At 37.4% G+C, this 25,355-nt stretch overlaps 1 protein-coding gene across 2 annotated transcripts; it reads right to left on the bottom strand.

Annotated features, from left to right (window-relative positions):
* Positions 1-790: 790 nt before the first annotated feature.
* Positions 791-25,044, bottom strand: LOC145774534 (protein NLRC5-like). Of its 2 annotated transcripts, XM_082585796.1 has the most exons (9): positions 23,539-25,044; positions 23,198-23,302; positions 21,434-21,601; positions 21,096-21,158; positions 18,544-18,630; positions 18,106-18,171; positions 1,389-1,654; positions 980-1,162; positions 791-891 (listed from the first exon to the last, which is right to left on the bottom strand). In XM_082585796.1, exons 1-9 carry the CDS (start codon positions 24,734-24,736, stop codon positions 841-843), a joined length of 2,187 nt encoding a protein of 728 aa, XP_082441922.1. In that variant the 5' UTR covers positions 24,737-25,044; the 3' UTR covers positions 791-840. The 2 variants fall into 2 exon arrangements, with proteins under 2 accessions (XP_082441922.1, XP_082441923.1); XM_082585797.1 differs by lacking the exons at positions 21,096-21,158; positions 21,434-21,601.
* Between the last annotated feature and the right edge of the window lie 311 nt (positions 25,045-25,355).

Below are 25,355 nucleotides of genomic sequence, written 5' to 3'. Positions count from 1 at the left end.
CATTTAATTTTTGAATTTGCAGCATTGAAATGCATTTTGCAATTCTGACAAGTTTCAGTTAAATTTTAAAATATAAATTTGTCGCTTAAAAACATGGTAGGCCTACATGTAACATACTTTGCATTTACCTTAATAAATTATCTTGCAAATAAATAAAAACATCAACGATCCTTGTGCTTGAGGAAAAGACCACCGAAGCCAACCTGGATCTTCTACAGTTTTTGCCTCAAAATTGCCTTTTACAAAATTTGAACTGGCAACCCTTGTCGATACTTTTAGGGATTAGCAAACATTTCGAATAGGTATCGGACCATGTTATCATCTAAGCGGCAAAGCTAGTCCGAATGGAACTGGCAACATCGCGCTACTTTTGTTATCGGATCATAATGTTACCCTCACCCAAACTAGTTCAAACAAAATTGGCAACCCTGACAATGGGTATTTAGAGGTAACGGTTGCAGGTCTGATTTAACTTTAAAAAAAGTAATTTAATCTGGCAACACTGTATACAAATGAACTGAGTTTACCTACAATGTGGTTCATATCGATGGTTACTTTACATTGTTACACTTTTCTATTGTTACTCAAATTGAATTTACAAAAAATATTTATCTAATCTAGCAACACTTTTAACAAATAACTAATCTAAATTTTTATTGAAATTATTTCATAAACATAAGTAAGTTTAAGAAACAAACTTACTTTTGTTGATTGTTGAAAATTTTTGTTGATATTACGTCACCTGATGTAAACAAGCAGTTTGTTGTCTTTTTAACTCAACCAAACAAAATCACTGGATGACATAATTTTATTATAAACATCAACAAATAAATAAAAACATCATCGATCCTTGTGCGTGAGGCGACGACTGCCAACCTCGATCTTCAACTTCTGTAAAAGACAAAGCGAATAATTGACGTTGATTTAATGTTGACACAATTAATTGTTATAACGTTGATACAACGTAAACAACTCTCACTTTATTATCCAACCGATCCAATGCTTCTTGTAGCTTGGATCTTTCCTCCATGTTCGGATCTCTCTCCTTGCCATCTCCATCATCGAGGGAATACTGCATCTCAACATCCTCCTCAACTTTGTGCAACACCTCGATGACGTCATCAAGACATAGGAGGTTGCCATGGAGATACATCCGAACAATCTAAACACAAATTAATTATGATGCAACAATTAAACATAAACAATTTATTTATGTTGTGACTTTTTGTTTATTTATTTTATGTTTACAAGAATTGTTAGAAAATGATTAAAATTGGAAACTGGAACTTACTTTGTGAAACTGAGACGTTAAAACAACGTAATGCGACGTTGAATCAACGTCTGACCATGAATCAATGTGTTGGTTATAAAAGTTAAACATGACTCACGGATCCAGGCATCGATTTGATTGCCTCCTTCAATGGAAGGAATTGATTGGAATTCATTTCGCAATAGGACAGATCAAGGACTTCAAGTCGCGTCGGCATCGAATTGAGGAATGACGTCACTGCATGGATGTCATTCTGAGTGTCGGAGGATTCCATCCGTATCCTCCCTCCACCAGAATGACTTCCTGCTGTGACTGTCACTTCCAAGTCGTTGCCTTCCCGCACAATCTTGCTGATGGCGATGATTGAGCGACCATCATAGTCATCTAACAATGCAGGAATAATATCAATCAATATTAGCTCGGCTAACCAGGTTGTCATCTAAAACCACAGTTTGGTTCTAACCATAAAATAAACAAACATTGAACACAAGTTGTTTACTAAAGAACAAAACATTAATTTATTTATATCGAAAACAAAAATATAAACAAATTATTTTGAACAAAACCTTCAGGTTTGAGGCAAAGTTCTAATTTGAAAACAACCTGACTAGACTTTTGTGAGCTGGTCACAAAATCACAAGTTTTGTCTTCAACGGCTTCGAAGTTTTATCAAATTAGTACAAAATACTTAGGCTAGCTTTGCAGGTGGAAACTAAACTTTTGTAAAAACATTAAACTAACCAGAGCTTGCAAATTAAAATAAACTTTGATTTCTTTGTCGATAAATCTTCAAAGTAACTTCACAAGTTGATCTTGAAAACTTTCCCATCAGCTATTTCTTGCTGCGGCTCAATCTAAGCTGATGCTTTCTTCAAACTCAAAAGACACGGACAGAAACAAACTTTAAAACATTTGTCTGATGAAACCAAGCAGAATGATGACAGAATTGAAAGCTGAAACAAACTATTTCTTGCTACAACTGAATCAAAACTGATCCTTTCTCTTCAACGACTAAAAACAAAATGGCGGTCGCCATCAGATTTGGGCGGGAGTTTTGTGCAAAGTTGCCAAACAAATAAAGCGTCAAACAATAATATAAAGTTGTAAAACTAAACCAGTTGGAAAAAATCACACAATAAATTTACGTTTTACTAAAAATAAATTGAAAATTATAAACAACTTGTAAGTTGCAAAAAATACGCGTATACTTAAAAAAGCAAGTTTGAGCTTGCTCATAAACTGCAAGGTTGGCAACTCTGTCAACAACTATCACAAACGGTAGCCACTTTAACAAGTCGAAATTCTGCCACTGAAATTGACTACAATGCAACCGCCAACCAATCAGAACGTGTTATAAGAGGCTACCGTCCAATTGTGACTCTTCTAGCACTCATCCAGAGAGTTAATGCTTGTTTTGAACTTTATTTGGTAATTACAGAAGAAAAAGAGCAATAACAGTGGTGAGAATCGAACACGCGTCAATGAAATGACTACTTTCTAGCCCTAACCCCTAAACCAACCAGCTGACAAAAAATCCATCACTTAATTTGCTTTCAATGATCTTCTTTTCGCCATTTTTTACGTCACTTAAACCGTAGCTTATGATTGGTTGACGGTTGCATTCTAGTCAATTTCAGTGGCAGAATTTCGACTTGTTAAAGTGGTTACCATCACAAACTGTCGTCTTCAGCTTTACGGGGGATTTCTGCGTAGGGTTGCCCAAAAAAAAGTATTTACTCCCAAATTCAAGTAATAATTTGTGCTAGAAAACTCATTGTTTAAATAATTCATTGAAATTACTTTGAATTAAACCATTTTTTTGAAAATTGGTGTAATAAATGTTGAATTTCATGTTTCCAAGAAAAAACATTAATGTTTTCTTAGTTCTGGTAGGCTATCCGCCTATAGCCCTTATAGTCTGAGCGTAAAATGCGAAAATATAGGGCCGACTGGAATAAATTGAGACTTAACAAATTTGGTATCGTTGGAAAGCTTAATTCCTCTAGATTAGGATTATCACTCTCCTCCAACCAGGGACCCTTGGCAAAAATAGTTATGGCCGTTTTTTAAGCAGCACCTTGCGCCGCTAGTGGCGCAGCCAATCTAGCCATGCTTTCAGCAGAAACATGGTTGAAATTGTACCGTACGTACTTTGTAGCACTAGCAGAATGATTAGGCTAACGGCCAGCAAGCCGTGTAAAATTTTGGCAGTCGAAGTTGCTCCGGTGACCACTGACCAGCTTATTAGCCTTGAGGTTTGTAAGTAACTAGGCAGTAGCCTACTGAGTAAGTTTGGGATAGCAAAGATTCTTGATCTACCACTCTGCACTGGCTGCAGTAGGCCTACTAGCCTAAATATCACAGAACTGAGTACCAGGCAAGCACATAACCTAGTTTAATTTGTTTTGGGAACTGTTTGCAAGAACATCATTTTCGGTAAGTTCATCATCATCATAATCCATCGTCGGTTTGTTCCCCACTAGTGGGGGTGGCCGATTGTTTCCGCGCAGCAATTGTTCTAATCCCTTCTCTCCATTTCACCCTGTCCCTTGCATCTTCCTCCTTCAGTCCGACTTTTTTAAATTCATCCTTCACTTGTTGTTTCCACGTTCTTCTTGGACGACCGCGTTTCCTCTTCCCATCCACCTTTAGATCTAGTGCCTTTGTAAGAAAACTTCCTTCCTCCCTCCTTATCACATGTCCATACCATCTTACTCCATTTGCCCTTGCCAGTTGGTCTATGGTCTCTCTCATCTCTAGCATATCCAACAATTCTTCAGTCCTTTTTTCCCTTCTCGTTTTCACCCCACACATTGCTCTCACCATTGACCTTTCCGTTCTTCTCAGTATTGCCAGTTCACTCTCTCTCAATACCCATGTCTCGCTACCATATAGCATTGCAGGCCGCACACAGCTCCGATATATTTTTCCTTTCATCCTTAGTGAAAATTTTCTGCCATACAACATTTCCCCACATTCCCTGAACTTTGCCCATCCCAATCTTGCCCTTGTTGTCACCGCTGCTTCACATCCACCACTTCCATTTATCCGATCACCCAGATAACAGAAGTCTGTCACACTGTTTCGATGCCATGGCAGAACTCATCATCATGGCCTTCCACTTCATTCCTTCCTTTTCTGCATTTCCCACAAACAAAACACTTCGCCAATCTTGTTGCGGCTCTCTTGACATTAGCACATCTTGCATGTACCCACTTTCCACATTCCTTGCATTGCATTGAATTTCTCATCACTCTCTTGCCACATATTCCACAGGGATCTACTTTGTCCTCAACAACTGTTCCTTCTGCTCCACTCACCATCACTTTTGTTTTTTCAAGATTCACCTTCATACCCTTGGTTTCAAATGCTTCTTTCCATTTAAATAATAAGTTATGTCAGGTTATTCATTTAATTTGGTTTGCAACAGAAGTCAAAACGTTAGGTACGGTACCGGGCAGCAGGAGATACACAGGTGCACTAGGCCTATAACAGTGTATGCTAGGCTATGATGAAAGTTAAAGGAAACAGGTCTAAATGTTCTTTACATGCAGCATGTCTAATCGTCTAGCTCAGGGGTGTGCAACGTGCGGCCCGCGAAGAAGAATTATGTGGCCGCGAAGATGTGCCAATTTTGAATTGTGTGCGTCCCGCGAAACATGTTTATACGGTAATTTAGTTTAGTCTGGTACGTTTGAACAATTCATTGTGGAGTGGATTATTGTAGATTTCGCACCTTCTGTTAACCATTTTAGAAGTCTCCCACCGGCCACCGCTAATCCATCGTACTTAATTATTTGGAACGTAAAAATGTGTGGTCACATAAAAGGCATTATGAACAAACTACGACTTTGGAAAGCTCACGTACAGACAGGAAATCTTTTCCACTTTCCAACTTTAAGAAATTATGGAATGCATCCTGAGAAGAAAACTGAATTTGCTGACCAACTTGAAAAATTGTTGTATGAATTTTTGGCTCGTTTCAAGGACTTCAAATATCATGAACATTTGTTTGGTATATTCGCCTCGGCATTCAACACAGACATCAACAAAGCACCAGAAGATATAACTTGAACTGATTGATCTTCAAGAGAAAACGGATTTGAAAGCAAAGTATTTAGAAATGAATCTTGGCGATTTTTACCCAAAACATTTCAACTAAGATGACTTAATTTCCACATTTGAAAAATCCATGGCTTCAAAAATGGCACTTTTTGGCTCAACGTATTTGTGCAAACATTTTTTTTTTAAACGGGCGTCATGAAATCTCCCTATTGATCGGTTCTGACAGACGAACACTTGGAAAATGAACTTCGAATTGCGATCACTTCTATTAAAGTAAATTTGGAAAAAGCCGTCGGGAAAAGAAGCCAGCTGCAAACTTCTCACTGAGCTCGTTTAAAGACGATGTGACAATAAATTTGAATAGCTGTTTTCTTCAGAAATTTATGCGTCCTAACTTATTATTTCTGGAAGGAGATAACCCCTAGTATAAGAATGACATGAATAACAAAAAAACTACTCTTTTGTGCCTGCAACTACTAGAAATCATATGTTAAATAAACGTACGGCCGCGGTTTCACCCAAGTATGCATATCTGGGCCTCCTGTAATAAAGGTTGCACACCCCTGGTCTAGCTTATATTAAATTTTTGAGTTTTCTCTTGTTCTTTTAGCTGAGTTCTCTTTCATTTAACATCTTGGATTTCAAATGGCATTGCATGCAGCTGTGAAGTATTTGTACCAATGAATGCAATATGGTACCGTAGTAGTAGTAGGCCACTGTTATAGGCTACCAGTGCACTGGTGCACAAACTGACAAATGAAGGGTGTTCATTGAGACCTGGTAGCTTCTAGTGATACCCATGCAATAATGCGTATTCTGGTAATTGCACACTCTATCAGTTAAAAAAGGAGGCCAGCCTACCAGTAGGCCTATGAACTACGGTTCTTGTTACTTCTGAGACCACCTGTAAAGGCTATATCATATTCATATACAGATTAAGTTTGAAAGAGCAAATGTGCTGTGTGGCCATTTTTTTCCCAGGTCTGAGGTTAGTGTTTTCTCTTCACAGCTTTACAAAGGTTTTTATGAAAATAATAATTTCTAAGTTGTTTCAAATTACTTGCTGTTTGCTCATGCTTGCAGTGGATGTGATACAACTTCTGTAATATTTCAACAAGGTACCAATGGTAATTAATCAGCTGTGGTAACAGTACATTTTAATCTTGCTTTCAGTATTTTCTGGATTTTCCCCACTCTTCATTCCTGAACTGCTTACCATGCTTGTCTGAAAGTACTGTACATTTTTACCATTTTCTGATCAGCTTTTAAAAGATATGCAAGAATTCAGGTGGAAGTCATTACCAAATCCACTAAATATTATTCTAATATTGTATTTACTTCTATTTGTAATGCCAATGTACGAAGTGTATGCACACATTATTTGGTGACAATGATTAATTATTTCATCTGTCTTGTTGCTTAGGAAAGCTAAAGATGTTCAAATATATACCTAAGAAAGGAAGAATTTCAACAATCTGCTGATGTATTTGGTAGATTAGATTCTACACGTGAGCAAATAGCTGATGCTGGAAGAGATTTGTTATTGAAAAGGTTGGTCACTGGGACTGTATTGGTGCACAGTTAATTAAATAAGAAGAAATGAAAATGTTGCTGAGTACCAGTCTGAATGAGATTCACCAATAATAATGCAACATTTTGTTGATCTATCAAGCTTTAGTGAAAAACCTGCAGATTTACTTGGCCAACTACGGTACGTCAAGTACATGCAGATGGTTGCAACAGCTTCCACTGTTCATCCTGAAAGATTGCCACCCACCGAAGCTGCGATTCTTTTTCATTCCTTCAGAGTACATTTCGCAGGTGAAATAATAGTGCGTAGCCTAATGGTATTGTAACACAATATCGGTAATCATTTAGTATAAAAGCGTCTTTGCTCTATAGATTATAGCACTTGAAGATATTTTTCAAGAATTGTTTATTGTCGGTAACTTCAAAATATTACAGGAAATTGCGCTACAGTATTAAACTGCTGTACCTGCAGTACGCAGGGATACTGTGTGCAAAGATGACTACTGCGTACAAACAAGAATGAGATGGAGGGACGACATTGACAGACAATGCAATACAACCAATTGGTACCAACTAGCACATAATCATGTAAATTGCAGGGGTCCCACTCAAGACTTTCCTATTTTTTTTATGATTTTATGCCAAAAAAGTCAAAAATTTTATGAATTTTTATGAATTTTTTTGGTTATTTTATGATTTTTTTATGATTTTTCATCAAAATTTTATGCTTTTTTTATGATTTTACATCAAAGCTCGATGTTTTGTTATATTTAATTTTTTAAAGTATTTCTATTTACACTTTAAGGATAACAAGCGATTACAGAAAAACAATCAAAGTCAGCAGAATTTAGGATACTTCACACTCACAGCAAGGCAGTTGAAACATTTCACGAACAAAATAGAATTTAAAAAAATAAGACTGAAAATGGCGTTCGTTCAATTTCAAAGTCAACTTACTTGTTGAGACAAAGTTAATTGGTAAAGAATTCACATTTACGATCTTTTCTTTTTAATTTCAGTTTGGAGCCTAGCATTCTCACATTTTCTTTTACGATTACGGCCGATGTCAATTCTTGCATCAGCTGCTTGAAGAACTTTCCGATCCAATGCTATGTTTGACAATGCCTCCTGAAGCTTTGCATGCCCATCTCCAATAATTTCATCAGCAGTTTTAATGCTTGCTTCAGTTTTTTTAATTTCATCTTCATTTTTTTCTACTCCCTTGTTTTTCTGCCATATTGTTGGCTTCAACAGTAGCCTGAGCACTTTCTTTCTCTTTTCTCAAATTTTCTTCCAGAGCTCTTTCCTGCTCAAGGTCAGCCATATATTTTGCACGAGCACCCTTCACTTCTGAAACCAGTGTTCTGTTAATGGGAAAGTTTACCTCATCATCATACCGATTTAGTTCATCTTCCACCATTCTCAGTGCAACAATTGTGATTTCTTTAAGAAAACTTCTATGTGAATCAATCAAATGTTATTAATGGAGAAACCTCTTTCAGGACTGGCATTACCGTGACTTAATGTTAGAACACATTTTGCAAGACTAAGTAGTTGCGGATATTTTTTTATCCCAGCATCATCTAACAGGCCTCCAATTTTTGCCCAATAATAGTCAATTCCCTTGTAGGAAGACACTTTTGGTAAGGGTGTTACGGTTAAACCATATTTGATTAGTGCCAGAATCCAGTAAGAAGATTGGAAATGGGTGTATTTGTTACTTTCAAGATCAGTCTTTTTGTAAAACTCATCTAGAATATCCTTAGATTGACACCGTAACCACTGCAGTCTTGCCTTATCATAAAGCTCTTCTCTTAAAACAGATACATCATTGCAAAAGCATTTGCAAGGCACTTTTGGCAATTGGAGACTGATTGACGATAGACGTTGTAGCTCCAACATCATTTCTTTTTACTGGGTGCAAAAATTGTGCCTGCTTAATAACAGATGAGTGTAATGGCAAATGATGTAAACTAAAAGGTAACTTGTAGCAACCACAAAAAAGTTTAGACAGTCAGATTTAAATTTTTTCTTGTCAGCTTCAGTAAGGAATATCAATATCACTGTCACTGTCACTGTCATATCAGCAATATCAAGCAATATCAGCAATATCACTGTCACTGACTAAAATTTTTGTGTTCCAACATCAATCAAGTTTAACGGCTTCTGAAGTTCTTTGTTTGTGACATCAAACACAAGATTTTCTGACTCTGTGGATGATATGTTCTTTTTTTTGATAAATTTGCTAAACAAAGCTGTGATCAGATAGCACATTGCTGAGTAAAGAATGTGAATCAGTGGCTCTTCACATTGCAATAGGACTAAAAACCATTCAAAGTCACCAGAAGCAAATCATACAAATGAAATATAAGCTTCAATCAAAGAATCCTTTAATGCTTCTGAAATCCTTTTGTATCTCTGGGTGGATGCAATGTTTGACTTGAAGTTGTTTTGCTTAGGCAAAAACTGCAGAAAGTAATGTCCGCCGTGAATTTCGAGGCCGAGTCCCACTCAAGATTTAAGGACATGTCCGCCGTGAATTTCGAGGCCTGAGTAAGACATTGCTTGCAAATGGCCTCAATAGTTTCCTTGCCTAGCTCTACGCTTTTTCCCAAAACATTGCTGTCAAATTATCCTTTCTCCATTCTCCCACAATAACTGCAATGTCTTGAAATCTTCTCAGCGTCTATTTGTCTATGTCTAATGACGTTTAAAACATGCAATGAAGGTATCTCTAGCTACGCTCCTTTTCTAATTCCAGCTCCACAGACAACGCTGGACTTGATTACGCAACCACAGGTTTATCCTAAATCAGCGCATTCAACAGACGGCGTCACAATCGTTACACAAATAATTAAGCTGTTATCATGGTTGGAACTGTTACACATTGCACTATATCAATTTTTTTTTAATTTTTACATGCTCAGTTCTCCATCAACACTAAATTTTATGATTTTTTATGATTGTGTCTAAATTTTATGCTATTTTATGATTTTTTCCAAATCAAGCAAAATTTTATGATTTTTTATGATTTTATGCCGAGTGGGACCCCTGAAATTGGCATGAAAAGGGGAAGGCTTACGCTCTGCAGTGGGCTCTCACAGGCTGAAAATGATGATGACTAAACTGCTGTAAGGGAAAAAATGCAAGTTGTAGCAAAACAACTTGCATTATAACATGACTAGCATAAACAAGTGGTGTACTACAAATCAAAAATTTTATGGCAGCCAGACTTGATTTATCTAAGTTGATATAAAACTGTTGTTTCAGTATGTCAGTGGAAGCATCTTGACACCGAAATCTTGGATCTCGCACAGTGGGGATGGAAAGCTGACACAGCAGGTGCAGTTATGCCAATAAAGACCAATGTAGATCCGGCACCAGAATGGCTATTGAACGTTGTACGATGCAAATGCAAAGAAGGAACAAAAAATCAATGTGGTACAATGTCTTGTATGTTGCAGAAAACATGGCTTAAAGTGCGTAACAGCATGTGGAGAGTGTCGTGGGGAAACTTGTTGCAATCTCAGTTATGTACAAAAAGACTGCCCTGAGGATTGTGACAGTTTGATCATGTTTCAATAAATGATTTCATAAAAAAAATGGAACGTTTTGCCCTTTTGATTTTATGAGCGACCGAGCATAGAAGTTCACACCAGTAAGTGATGTAGGAACGTTACTGCAAAGGCTGGACTGAAAATGAGCCTAGAAACGTATGAAGTTTTTTTCTTAAAGTGCCCCTGACAGGTTGGATCCAAGTATAGTAACTCTTTAAAGCATTTCCTAGCGAACACGACAAAACTGAGCGAAAACAACAAAGCACGGAAGCGAAAACAACTAGCGAAAACAACAAAGCACGGAATTACACTTAGCGAACTTTTTAATCTTAACCTTGTAGCTCGACTGGTTAGGGCGTAATTTAATCAAACAACTGCTCCGCAGCGCCACCACAGGCGAAACTCCATATTTCACTGCTCTGGGACGACTTTGGTGGTATTACGTCATCCTAAGTGGATGTAGTTAGCAACGGATGAAACAAACGCTTCTTAGATGTAATCACAGTTTGGTCGGAGTTGGTACAAGCGGTTGCTTTTTTCGAAGATTTATTGTTTTTTGCAGTTTAATAAAACTGTACTGGATACGTTCCTACAAAACCTAAAATATACTTGAAGTGAAAAATGAAGAAATCGTACGAATCATCATTCATATTTAATTCATCATCACTATTCAAAAATAAATAAAAGTTCTCTCTCTCTCTCTCTCATAATGTGCCTTCAGTTGGCCATTGAAATCCTGTGTAACGGCCATCTGGATCTGGAAAATTGTTTCGGATTCGCCAAACAATACATGACGGCATCACAATCCGATTGTTGCTTCCGAAAGCATCACCTTGTAGTCAGTGCTCTCATTTTACGGAAATTTGTCCCTAAATCGGGACTTTTGACCACTTTTAGGGACAAGTTTAGGGAATTTGATGATTTAGGGATTTTTTGGGGATTTTAGCAGTTTTGTCGTGTTCGCTTACAAGATGAATGGAAGTTTATTTGTAAAGTTTTCTTCCATATTTGAGTTCATATTAAGCAAAGAGGAAACACGTAATTGCTATAATTATATCCATAATCCAATAGTTGACAAGCTCATTACAGGGTATTCCCCGGAAAACAGCAGCGAGCTGTTTTTTGTCCGTTACTCCGTTGACTTGAGCTTTGATGAGCAAGAAGATCGAGGCGATTCCGCAGCAGTCTAGCAAGCAGTACCGGTAGCAGCAATTTATGTGCGTTTGGCGAAGGTGTTAACACAGTGATTAGTGACGTTGGGCAAGGAAGCTGCGCTGTGAAGACTGAAGCAAAAAGTATGCTTCGTGTCTCAGTTACAGAGTAGGCCTATGCTGCAGTATTGCCACCTGAGCTATGCTTGTGGTGAGGAGATAAAGCTAGGGTTAATAGGTGAGGCTTAGGGCTAAGTTGAGAGGTAGATTAAGGTTTGTGTTGAAGCTAGTATCAAAATGACTTACAGTATTAAATGGCAACATTGCTTTCCATACAGCCCGCAGGAATAGCCTCTGAATTCGTTGTTTTTAATAAGGTATAGGTTTAGTTATGGCAGAAGTTGAGCGAAAAAGGAAAAGGATAAAATATGATCAAAAGTTTCGTGCTGAGTGGTTGCAGCAAAAAGAGTTTAAAGACTGGTTGGTGGGCCCAACAAAAACTCACAAGGAAGCAAGATGCTGCTTGTGCAACAAAGATGTACCATGTCATCGATCTGCACTAATGAAACATTCGAACACTCAATTGCATATAAAAAGTATGTCAAGTAAACAAGGTGTCCCATCAATAAGTTCTGCTTTTGAAAAAATTGCAAATCAAAGCATATACAAGGAAACTACAGAAGTACAGATTGCTGCTTTCATAGCTCAGCATAACTTACCTTTTACATTGGCTAATCCTTTGTTGTCATTAATTCAATCTAGAGCGCCAACTAGCGTGATAGAACAAAACGCTTTGTCAAATGTACACCTGGACACTACAAAGTGCACTAATATTGTGAGGCAAGGGACAGGCTGTTACTTTGCAAAGGAGCTGGAAATGAAACTCAAGAAAACAAAATTCAGTATAATACCAGACGAAACCACTGACATAGGAACTGAAAAACAACTTGGCATTGTTGTAACGTATTGTGATGATGAAACTCTCAGCATTGTAACCCAGTTTCTTGATCTAATACCTGTTACTGACAGCACAGGTAAGGGAATATATGATGCTATTGGACAATGTCTTAGTGATAAAGGCATATCTATGAGTAATGTGATTGGCTACTCATCAGATACAACTAATGTCATGTTTGGAAGTAACTGTAGCGTAGTTGCCTTTCTAAAAAGAGATTATCCTGATATTATATCAGTGAGGTGTAGCTGTCACATGATTCATCTTTGTGCTTCCTATGCCTGTGTAAAATTGTCAATTTCTTTGGAAGACATGTTGAGGAACATTTATGCTCATTTCAGTCGTTCAAGCCAACGAACAAAGAATTTACAAGAATTTCAAGCATTTTGTAGCATTCCTGTTCACAAACTTCTCGGTCTTACCCAGACACGGTGGCTGTCAATGGAAAGTGTTGTCAACAGAGTTTTGGAACAATGGCCTGCTCTTTATTTATATTTTACAGATTATGTTACAAGCAACCGTGATCCATCAAATACAGTAAAAACTATACTTCAGGCATTAGATAACAAATTCCACAAAGCTGTATTGGAATTTTTAAGCTTTCAGTTGAAGAGAATTAATGCCTTTAACACACTCTTCCAAACACAATCCCCAATGCTTCACTATGTGAGATCCGAAGTATCTAAACTACTGAAGGAAACACTTTGTGATTTCTTGTGTGTGGAAATTGTGAGGCAAACTGATCCATTTGAGGTTGACATTTATAATCCCAATAACAGAGTCCCACTTGATCATGTCTATGTGGGTGTTGCCTCGACAGCTACTCTTTCTCAATGCTTTGAAAAAGATCCAGCTGGAGTTCGACAGGTGAGATCATCTTGCCTCAGTTTTATGCTGGAGCTAGTATGCCAAATTAGGAAAAGGTTTAACGATTCCAGGAATGACACTTTTAAATCTTTAGAGTTTTTAATTCCGTCCAATGCCGTGAAATGCTTTCCACCAACATTGACAAAAGTATATACATCTTTCAAGTTTTTGGAAAATGTAGCACCACTAGATGTGGTAGACATAGAGTGGAGGAAACAAGCGATTGAAGAGCCTACTGATACCAAGGATGGTCGCAATGATATGGAATTTTGGAAGGAACGGTTATCTCAGAAAACAATTAGAGGTGAATTGAAGTACAAGCACTTGCGTCAAGTAGTCACTTGCCTAATGTCCCTGCCATGTTCAAATGCCCCAGTTGAACGACTTTTCAGTAGCTTGAAGGACATTAAAACTGACTACAGGAACAGTTTAAAGTCAGAAAGTTTAGTTGGTTTGCTACACACCCAAGGTATGAAGTCAGCTGACAAACTGGGATTAAGTGATCGAGCTAAATTGTTGCAGTTGGCAAGGGCTGTGAAGAGTTCAGCTACAGATGCTGAAGCACATAATCGAATTAGCTCTCATGAATAAGTCGATAGTCGTGCACAGTTTATGTCATTTTTAGCATGTGATAAGCATTGAGAAATCTTCACTGTATCCCTGTAATGTTAAACATCACTGTAATTTAACATACCGTACTGCTTTTTGCTGTGAGACTTTGCCCACTAATACAACAAAGTTATGTAGAATGGTTTTTGCTAGTGTTGTTGTTTAAACCGCTTAACTCTTGTTTTTTTGTTTCAGAACGTGAAACTGAATGTAATACTGATTTAGGGAATTTTGATGTAATCTAGGGATTTTTAGACGTAGCTTTGGGGACTTTCAGGTTTTCATTTATGAGAGCACTGCTTGTAGTATACACTCCAACACATGCCTGTAGGCATTTTTACTTGATTGGTATTGACAAAATCATCTTCAGTGAAGTGAACATATACGACTAGTTTTGTATGGCCCATCCCACTTTCGAACACTTGAAGAAAACTTTGACCATTTTCTTAGTACCTTGTTTTGTGGGAAAATGGGAAAAGAAAGCACACGGTCTTTGTCACTGACAATGTCACATAAACAGCAATTTGTAGGCATTGCCTCAACCATAAATTAAAGGTACTGTTTGTGAGATAGGCCTACTGTTGTTACACTGTAAATGGCTATAGCCAGATCAGGACAAATAAAAAAGTATGAAAATTGTAGCCCTATGAAACTGCAATTTCAATTGAATTGAGATGCTGTTTGATAAAAGTAGACTCAACTATTTGATCGAAACCTGATAGTAATAATAAGTTCACTTTTTCATTTCGGTAATTCTTAATTCTTTAGACCAACAGAGCCCCACACATTCACGTTTTGCAGTAGCCGTACCATACTTTACCAAGTCATCACAGAGAAAGAATGTATCCTTCCCGCTTACTGTGACGTCACAGCGGTGTTGCCGTTTTTATTTTCGCAATTGAATGAGTGCTAGATTCGGCGATGTCAACGAAAGTTTGCAAGCGTGTAACTTAGTAGCCTGTTGATATTTTTTACGATTTGCTGGTCAGGGAAGTTTGTTAGTGTCATCTTTTTGCTATCTTAGGTAAATTTAGAGAATTTATTTACCTGTCAGAGGCACTTTAAATTTGCTTATGATAATAAAATATAAAACAATATCAAATGAAAAATTGTACGGTACCACATAGTTCATGGCGATCTTTATTCTCCTATGGCAGGAAGGCGCTTGCTGCGTTAAGACATAGGGTGGTTGCCCAGACCCACGCACAATTTGCCAATTTTTCTTGTTTGATGGATATTTGTGTTTTGCCGAAATTTGGGCTACCCAAAAGATTCCACTGGATAATTGAGCTGTAGGCTACTCCTCAGACATGGCATATCCATTAGCAGTGTGAGTCGAATTTTCACCGTCGACAAGAACAATAGTTCTACGCCTTGGGCACTCAACTGACAACCATTTCCTCGAAGGCATAATTATTGAAGTAAAGTTTAGTCATTAAACTTAGTTTCGTCATTAAGCCGGACCTGGGGTCAAAATGCCCCCTTGAATCATTATATGAAGCTCCGTTCTGTCTAAAAACGATCTTTTAGATCCCACTACTGCATCCCAGCTAGCGATGCCTGTCATTTTTGCATTAACTCAACGTTTGCTGACGTTGGATCGGTGTGGAGGGGACGAGTTTAGCTGACTGGGATGTAAAATTATCGCTTTATCAACGCAACTTTATAACAAAGCACGCTTGATTTCTTCAAGACATAACTCCTCTGGGTATAATTGGATTTCCGCAGGATGATGATGTTGTTTTTGCTAGTTTGTTTTATTTGTTTTTGTCATTGTTTTTATGTCGTCAAGTTACAGCCTATCTATTTTGTGAGTCGTGCAAGGCATGGTGCGTTGCCCTTGAAATGGCTTTGCCCGTGGTAGGAATTCTTTGTGGGGTTTTCTTTGCCTGCCTCGCTCTTCTTTGCTATGAGCTAAACGCATCAAGACGTGTTCCCCTCACGACCATCAGCACTCTGGATAACGCACCATGACCGATCTTCATAGCAACTGTCCATACAAATCTTAAATATATCAGCTAAAGCTATGTGGGCTAATCAAGCTATAGCCTAAATAATAAATATATGTTGTTTATTTGTTTGTTTTTTTTGTAACATTTTATTTTTTTTATTTTCCCTTTATATCTTAAATTTTTCTGAAGGTGTTGCGACCGTGCCAATTTTTTTTCAACTCAATAACTTACTTCGGTCACAAGCACGTTTTAACGTTCGCGTTTTGTCGCTTCTACCTTTTTCTCGACCTTTGCTATGTTGACGTGTATTGTTTTTGATATGATAGTCAGAAATAAAAACAACTGAATTGAAATGTATTGGATCTGCAATTATCAATGGGCTGGGGGTAATAGGGAAACAATGTTAATTTGATGACGTCAGAGTGACGTCATTTAAAAAAAAATATTTTTTCAAATGTGAGTTGTCTCTTTCTTATACACGGAGGGAAAAGAGTTGAAAATTAGACCAGAAACTTGCGCAAAAAGAAAATTGCACTTTCGACACTAGCAGCGCAAGGTGCTGCTTAAAAAACGGCCATAACTATTTTTGCCAAGGGTCTCTGGTTGGAGGAGAGCAAAAATCTTAATCTAGAGGAGTTAAGCTTTCAAACGATACCTAATTTGTTAAGGTCGCAATTTATTCCAGGTCAATACGTTTTACGCTTAGACTATTAGAAGGGCTGTAGGCATTGCTCACTACAGCAGAGTAGGCTACTGTCCATAATCATGAAAAAAACTGAAGGGTTGTTGTCGGTGGGTTGCCACCAGAGATGAGCAGGAGCTGGAATTCCGGAGTAAAAAAATGCGGAGTCCGGCTGTTTTCAACTGGAGCCGGAGCGCGAATTTTCGTCTGAAAACCGGAGCGGATGCGAAGGCAAAATTTAGTATTTAGTAAAAATTTTTTTCTTGGGAGAAACAGACAGTGACTTTGTAATGTTTGTAATTTTCCGCAAACAACAGGATGCAAAGCCTGAAAATCCAGACTCCGATCATCTCTGGTTGCCACTCCATAATCGACGGAATGGCTTTAGCGGAGGTGTAGACTAAAATCTTGAAAAATAGTTAGGCTATCTTGTCAAGACTGTTTCAACTTAACAAGGTCTTGCTTAAAATTGAATGAGGCTGTTCACCAGGCATTAAATTAAATAATAGGAGATGTTCTACTGGTGCAAATTAAGCTAAACTATCACAAGATGTATACAGTGACAATTTGCGTTTATTCCGACGTTTCGTCAATCAGACACGACTGATTTCTTCAGGGGCTAGACCAGGTAGTGACTACCTGTCTAGCATGGCAAAACACAGGACCATGGTGTTGAAACCAACTAAACACGCAAAATGAAAATTCAACTCTAGACAAAATTATCGCGCGCAAAGTTTGAATTAGTTAGAAAAAAGGAAAGACTTAAATGTTAACAATCAACAACCCAGACAAAAAATCTGTCATTTGTTGATTGTTAACATTTAAGGGTTGTTGATTGTTAACATTTAAGTCCCTTCTTCTAAGTTACCGGTATTTCAAACTTTGCGCGCGATAATTTTTTGTCTAGAAGTTGAATTTTCATTTTTGCATGTTTAGTTAATTTCAGCAACATGGTCCTGTGTTTTGCCATGCTAGACAGGTAGTCACTACCTGGTCTAGCCCCTGAAGAAGTCAGTCGTGTCTGATTGACGAAACGTCGCAATAAAAGCAAATTGTCACTGTATACATCTTGTGATAGTTTAGCTCAATTTGCACCAGTAGAACATCTCATATTATTTAAGGTCTTGCTTGGTACATAAAGTGACTTATGTTGCCTGAACTGTGACCATGCTTTTCCACTTTTATTGCATAGCTTACTTATTGTGCTTTTACGCTTACTGTGTTTATACTTGTATCTAATATTTGTTGTTTTAACTTTTGTTTCCAAACCTGGCTGATTCTATTCACTTGATAATTTTACAGTTTTTGATTGTTTTTAACTTGAAGTTTGAACACTTTTTAAAAATAAAACCACTCAAAAGGCAATGCAGCATTGAGTTTCAGTGCCTTGAATATAGGCTACCCTGAAATTGGTGAAACCTTTTTAGCATAAAAAACTGTGTTCACCAGGTAAAAATATTTACTTACATGAAAATTCCCGAGTTTTCTTATATAGCTCTGAAATAAATACTTTCTTCTTGTGCAACTTTTCACCTGAAAAAAAATCACATTCTCATAAAAAGAACGGCTTGCCATCATTACTTTTGCAGACGTACAGCAAATCACTGCATTATTTACTGAAATGTTTAGCTTGTAATTTGTTGTAAATTTTGACGAGCGGTACAGATCTGGGTTTTGCCAAAATGTTTGCGAGATAACGTGTAAAAAAAAAGTGTGGAAATGCGGTTCCCACTTTATTCCACTCTGGCTTGTCGTTTTATCTTAATTAAACAAATAATCTTGGTGGGCAAATGAACTTTTCAACGTTCGAAGTGCAGAAATAAAGTAGCTTGTGTTTTAAGTTACTTTATACAGTGTTGTTACAGACAGTCCTAATTCACAAATATTAAGTAGCCTATACTTTACCTGATGAAGATAGTCGGGTTTGCTGGGAAGGTTTGTGGCGTAGTAAAGTAACGGATTCTTCTGAAGGTATCTGGATGATTGAAGAGCCTATAAAAATGCAAACAGGTTTGCAATCGCTAATGTATGCATTTTAAAGTTACTTAAAGATTACTTTACAAAGTTGTTAAAATTCTAGCTCAACGCACAAATGTAAAGTAGTCCTGCCTATATATTCTACTTGAAATAGAACGACGGTTTTAAATCTTGAAAGGAAACGATGGTTAACTTGGTTGTGCTTGCGTCATGTGATCTTTGTACACTTTACATCAGTAGTAAGTCTGCTAACAAATCATTGCTAACGCTTGAGTCGAAACTCAGTTTATACAGTGCAAGGCCAAAGTAAAAAATTATCTTATTATTATTGTTTGCCTTAAATTTACATGCAGTTGCTTAGCCTCGCAAATTTTGTGTTGGCCTAGCTCATAATTTAAACAACATGTTATGAAATATACAAACAAACATTACAGAACATTTAGCAAATGTCACGGAGCGGCAGATAGTTGTTTGCGGAAGTAGTAGGCAAGGCCTATGAGAGAGGGGTACGGAGGGTACGGCGTACCCTTGAGGGCCCTGGCCTGGGATTGTTGGGGGGCCTGAAATTGTGGTTTTATAGTTTACGCGCAAAAATGTTTGGATAAAACCATCCTAAACGACTAAACTCAAGCATGAAAGTTGTTATTCTTTAGTTCTGGGGGGGCCCGTAATGTAGCGTAAGAAAGGTAATTGAGAAATTAGGGGCCCAAAGTGGTGGAATATTGCTTTACGTGCAAAACATGTTCTGTTAAAATCACACTAAATTAAGTTATAAGAGTTGGTTATTCTCCTGTCTGGGGGGGGGGAGGGGCTAGTATAAGCAAGTTTGAGAAAACCCCGGTCAAAAAGCCCTTGCTTTTTTAGGTTATTTTTGGGTCTTTTAGAAACTATTTGGAAAAGGCAGTTTCACGCTTATTTCACTTCAAAATGAATTTCAAAGTTGGAGCAGGAGCCGGAGTCAAATATAGTGACTTCGTTCACCTCTGCTAGGCATGTGGTAAATGCAAAAGTTAAAAGAAAGGTTATTGGTCAGATCATTAATTTTATTATAGTTTAACAAGAAAATTATGTTTGAGCCTTGGCAGAGAGCTTGACTTGTAGTAACGTTAACAGATTTAACATTTTTTATACATTAACATAAAACACAAAAAAACAAGAAAAAACTACTAAATCTAACGTTTTCGACACCACATAGTGTCCTCATCAGGAATAATTATAGGCTACATCTCAGAGAAATAAATACAGTACCGGTAAATTAATTAGAAAATTTTACATTAAAGCTGTACAAGCGACACCTCTCAACAGCACCATCAACAACTTACTGACAGGGCCTATCAGAGGGGGGTACGGAGGGTAGGGCGTACCCTTGAGGGCCCAATCTTGTGATTGTTGGGGGGCCCGGAATTGTGATTTCATAGTTTACGAGCAAAAATGTTTGGTTAAAACCATCCTAAGCAACTAAATTCAAGCATAAAAGTTGTTATTCTTTAGTCGTAATGTAGCAAGAGAGCCCGGAAAGGTAACTAAGTGCATTGGGCGCAAATTAGGGCCCCAAAGTGGTGATTTAATGCTTTAGGTTAAAAATGTTCTGTTAAAAGCACCTTAAATTAAATCATAAAAGTTGATTATTCTCCTGTCCGGGGGGGGAGGGGCATAGTGTAGCAAAAACAGGGTTGAGATTGCCTAACCCGCCAGATTTTTTTTTAAAGCCCGGGTACTTTAGGGTATTTTGTGTTTTTTTTTAATTATTTGAAAAAGGTAGTTTCACGCTTATTTCACTTCAAAATGAATTTCGGAGTTGTAGCAGGAGCCAGAGTCAATACTTTCAAAGGAGGAGCGGAGCCGAAGTAAAAAAAAGTGACTTCATTTCCCTCTGCTAAGCATGTAGTGAATGCAAAAATTAATGAAGACAGGTCAGGTTTGGTCAGATGATTAATTTGATATATGTTTTAACCAGATGTTATGTTTGAGCCTTGGTAGCGAGCTTGACTTGTACCAGATACATATAATACTCAGTAACGTTAACGGATTTAACATTTTTTATTAAACACAAAAAAACAATAAAACACTACTAAATCCAACGTTTTCGACACCACATAGTGTCCTCATTTGGAATAATTATAGGCTACATCTAAGATAAATAACTAAGTTTGAAAATTTTACATTAAAGCTGTACAAGTTTTATTGCAGCCTGATACTATTATTTCGCACAGATGTCTAATTCTGCAGTAAAGTGTTGTATGGTGTGCAATACGCCTAAGCAAACATCACACGCTTTGCCCAATACGAAGGGGGCACGGAGTGAGAGGGGCCCGGAATGACTCTTCGTACCCTTAGGGAAAACTTCTCTCAGAGGCCCTGGTAGTAGGCTACATGGCCCGATCGAGAAACTCGCATTGAGCAAACTGATCCAAGTGTAAAGATGCAAACAGTTGAAAAGGATTAACAAAGCTTTAATTGTCTGTGTAGTTCAACCTTACTTGGTCCAGGATGGGAAAATGGTTGTAATTGTGGTGAAGATTTAGCAGTTCTTCCAGATGATTCTGCAAAACCACAAATAGCGATAAATGTTAATTACCGTGGTAATTATAGTGACGTTTATTGCGATAAAATGAGGCCTGGACGTAAAGTTTGTTATTTTAATTAAATTTGAGACAAACTTAAAAGTTGAATATTTAAAATTATTTTTGGCCCGTAATCATCAATAACAGCACAAAAATTTGTAAGGATTGAAAAAGCATTTATCTTCTATTGTTACGTGATAAATGTTTTGAATGCTGTTTATTTTAAACATAAAATCATATAATTCATTTCTTACTTGGAAATATTTTTTTTGTGAAATATTTCAATCTGCTCATTAACTTTTGAGGTTTTGACTTTTGAAAAACAAATGAAGCATCCTCGGAAGATGATTGCGGTTGATTTGAAGAAGTGGATTGCCTGCTCAGTTGCTGAGATTTTTGATGAAAGGAATCTTGGGGCACATCTGAAAAACGAGCTAGAACTGTTGAGTCCCTCAGTGTGTCGTAGCACAGTATTGTGCCGCCATGAGACAACTATAATGTCAACATACATAAAAATTAAAAACACTCTAGCTCAGGGGTTCTTAACCAGGCGTGCACGCACCACTAAGGGGTGCGAAACCTGTGTCTAGGCGGTGCGGGGATGCTGAATTATCAAGGTTTGTTATGACCTAAGAAGCAAAGTTGTTTTAACAGATTTCAACAAAAATTTCGAACTGTAGGCGACTATTGCTTTTCAGCCAATCCTAGGAGGGGTGCGAGAACTGGTTAGTAATTTCAAGGTGGTGCCGACAAGGCAAAAGTTTAAGACCCACTGCTCTAGCCCAGGGGTCACCAAACTAAGGCCCGCGGGCCGGAACCGGCCAGCGAACTAATTTCATCCGGCCCGCCACGTGCTGCGGAAATAACAGCTGCACTACAACTGGGAAAAAAGTTACCAAACTTTTTGTAAAGGACTGACGTTGCTGTTGAGCAACACGCAACCTGCTAATGATTCTGCTTTTATCATTAGGCCACCACAAATGAGGATAGCCTAGGCCAAATTTGGAAAGATGTAATGTTTTTTCAAGAGCATGATGCCCTGTAGTGTATCACAGCAGGGGATAACTTTTCCAGCAACCTTTCGATTTTCATCACAACTTTGCTATTCCACCGCTGACTTTGTTCTTTATTGTCCTCAATTCACGTCAATGGAGATTCTAAATAGTTGTAGGCTATATCTTTTCGCAATTTGCATCCAGCCCACAGCTGTTAATCTCGCAGCAATCCGGCTCTCAGAGAAAAAAGTTTGGTGACCCCTGCTCTAGCCATTCAAACGCTGTTTGATGTGCTTTTAAAAGTCAGCACGAACTAAGTCAGAACTTCTATGGCGTAGTTTATATTTTTTTCTTTTCAAATAAAAATATACAGAGCTGCTTTAAAATGCATTGCTTAGGCGCACAATCCAAAAAATCTAACACATTAAAAATAAAAAACATATTTCCAGAACCTATTCCTTACTATTGAATGCACACACAGTAGAATATGCTCACACACTTGACCCTTTCAGTATTAAAGTAAATAGAAATAAAGATGAAGTAGCTGTTCCCATTTGTGAGTTGCTGAACAGACGTGCTTGACCTGGCTCAGAGCTAATACAATTTATGATTTTGCATGACACGTACAATCGACACACGTTGCGCTGTAGCTACTCTGTAGTTGCGAAGACTTTTAATGTTCAGTAGCTATAGGCTACGTGTCATTAAGTTGTCTCTGTTTTGGTGCCGTTTGTTTTAATTATTGACCATTCCGCAAAAATAATACCTACCAACAGGGCACCAGAAATATAATAACAACGTAACCCTAATGTTAGTGCTCACATACAAACCATCCTCCACTATCAAATACGCTGCATTGAAGCAGCTGCGTGGTTGACTCGTTGAGAAATAAAGATTGTGGGCACATGCCGACGATTACTTAGCCCAGTGGTTCCCAAAAGTAATTTTACTTGAAGGAAACAAGCAACCACATATTGTTCCTTGTTACAATATAATCGCAAAATATCTAGCTGATATTCCTACTTGAAGCAATTTGTGAAGACGAAGTTGTTGGTTGAGATGACGTTTGTGTCAGTGATGACGTAGATTCCATTGCAGGAAGTTTGTTAACTGCAGAGCTCGATAGATCTATAGATTTGAAAAAAAGTTTAGTTGATGGTGAAATAATTATTATATAAAATGACATCAAGACTCAAGTTTTATAGGTCAATTAAAATTTGCTTAAGGAGGATAAATTATTGCAATGATTTTTTCCCATTAAGTTGATAAATCATGTCTCGACTTATTATAATGAAAAGAAGTGCGATAATATAATTTGTTGTAAGTTTTATGATGAATAGTCTGTAGATAAAACACAAACTTACCTTTGTTCATGATCGGATCCAAAAGGAGTCCGGCCGTAAATTGGACAACCACAGCCCAGTGATCCTCCAGTAAGTTATTTTGAACGAATAATTTGAAATCAGGTGATGACATTTCACGACAGATGTACAAAGCACTAAAGTATTCTTGGAAGGTCTGGTGACTAAAATATAACCGTTGCTGCCCTTCCAGGAGTGCATATTCTCTGTTTGCTCCCATAAGAGCGACGACAAGATCTTGAACTACCTGACTGGTGAGACTTTCTTTTACAAGATCATCTGTTGTGATCAATACGGTTCCTTTTTTTGTTGCTTCATATGCGATTTTTGAAAGTCTGATTACAATATCATCAGATGTGGAAACGGCGTGTGTAGAGGTTTTAAGATTTAACAATACAGTATGAAATATCCTGGTCATCGTGGATATATCATCAATTTGTGACGATCCAAGAGATGCTCTCACGTAGAGTTGCAGCATCAGAGGGTTGTGGCAGATTGATGTTAAATGTGGAGTTTTTACTGTAAGATTGTTCCAAAGAATCTTAGATTGTTGTTGGGCGTTGACTAAGGCGTCGAATAATATTTTCATGTTGTCAGACGTCAGATCACGAATGAAGTAAGTGCGTTTGGGTCGGCATCTTTTTGGAATATCAAGCATGGCGTGTGGTCGAGAAGTGAATATCAAGTGACAACTTTCAAGAAATTTTCCCAAACAAAGATTCGAAACAAGTTCCCAGTATTGAAGTGGAGTATTGTAGTTGGATTTTTTCACATTTTCGTTCAAGTTCCAACTCACTTGATCAAATCCATCAAAAATAATGAAGCAGTTTTCTGGATTGGCTGTGATCCATTCAAAAACAGAATTCTGTTCTAGGTCGCTTAAGTTGTAGTTGCAATCTCCCAGTAGAAATTCTTTCAATGATAATTGTTCGTTGCAGTCATTCATCTCCATAAAAAGCTTCCTTACGACAAGATAATCTTCACTTTGAGAAAGTCGTCGTGCCAGACGTTTCGATAAGGTTGTTTTTCCTGACCCAGGATATCCGATGACCGACACAAAACTGTTCTTTTGAACATCAGAAACTAATTGATCGATTGTTACTACTTGGTCAGAGGCGGCCAACTTAATTCCTTGACTTTTAGGATTGTATTTTTCATCGTCAGGAATGAATCTTCCTTGGTAAAAATCAACTTGAACCATTTCAGGATAAATTTCTGGAAAACCCTCTGAAGAAACTTTAAAATTGGAGAGATCAACGTCATATTTGGGATGATATTGTTTGCAAGTTGCTTTTTGGAGTTTTTTTAATTCTTGTTTTGAATCTAAAAAGCAGAAATGGAAATTGTTTGCCAAAATTATTTGTGCAATGACATGGCGACTGGTTTTGCTGGCAACCTTACTTGATTAGACGTAGACTGATTTTTACATGATTATGTGCTAGTTGGTACCAATTGGTTGTATTGCATTGTTTGTCAATGTCGTCCCTCCATCTTACTTTTGGTTTTCCTTTCTTTCTTTTGGTTTCTCGTGGTGTCCATGTTGTTAATTTTTTAGGTTTATTAGGGCGTGTTTATTTAAATTATTTTGGAAATTTGCTGGGGAACGTATATAAAAACATGTGTATAGATATCTATAATTAAAATCCAAAATTATTATTCGATTAAACAAGATTTAGCTTGGTAAAGTTACGTTTATTTAAAATACAACAAATAAAAAAAAATACTTCCGATTATGGTCATGTTTTAGTTATAAGTTCTTCAATTCCATATAAACATGATTTTAAAATGTTTCTAATTTGTTAGTCTTCATGTAAAGATAC

The sequence above is a fragment of the Aplidium turbinatum genome, chromosome 7 (genome assembly GCF_918807975.1).
Source record: "Aplidium turbinatum chromosome 7, kaAplTurb1.1, whole genome shotgun sequence".
Classification (NCBI taxonomy): Eukaryota; Metazoa; Chordata; class Ascidiacea; order Aplousobranchia; family Polyclinidae; genus Aplidium; species Aplidium turbinatum.
Note: the sequence above shows the minus strand (reverse complement) of the source record. Positions and strands in the feature narration are given on the sequence as shown.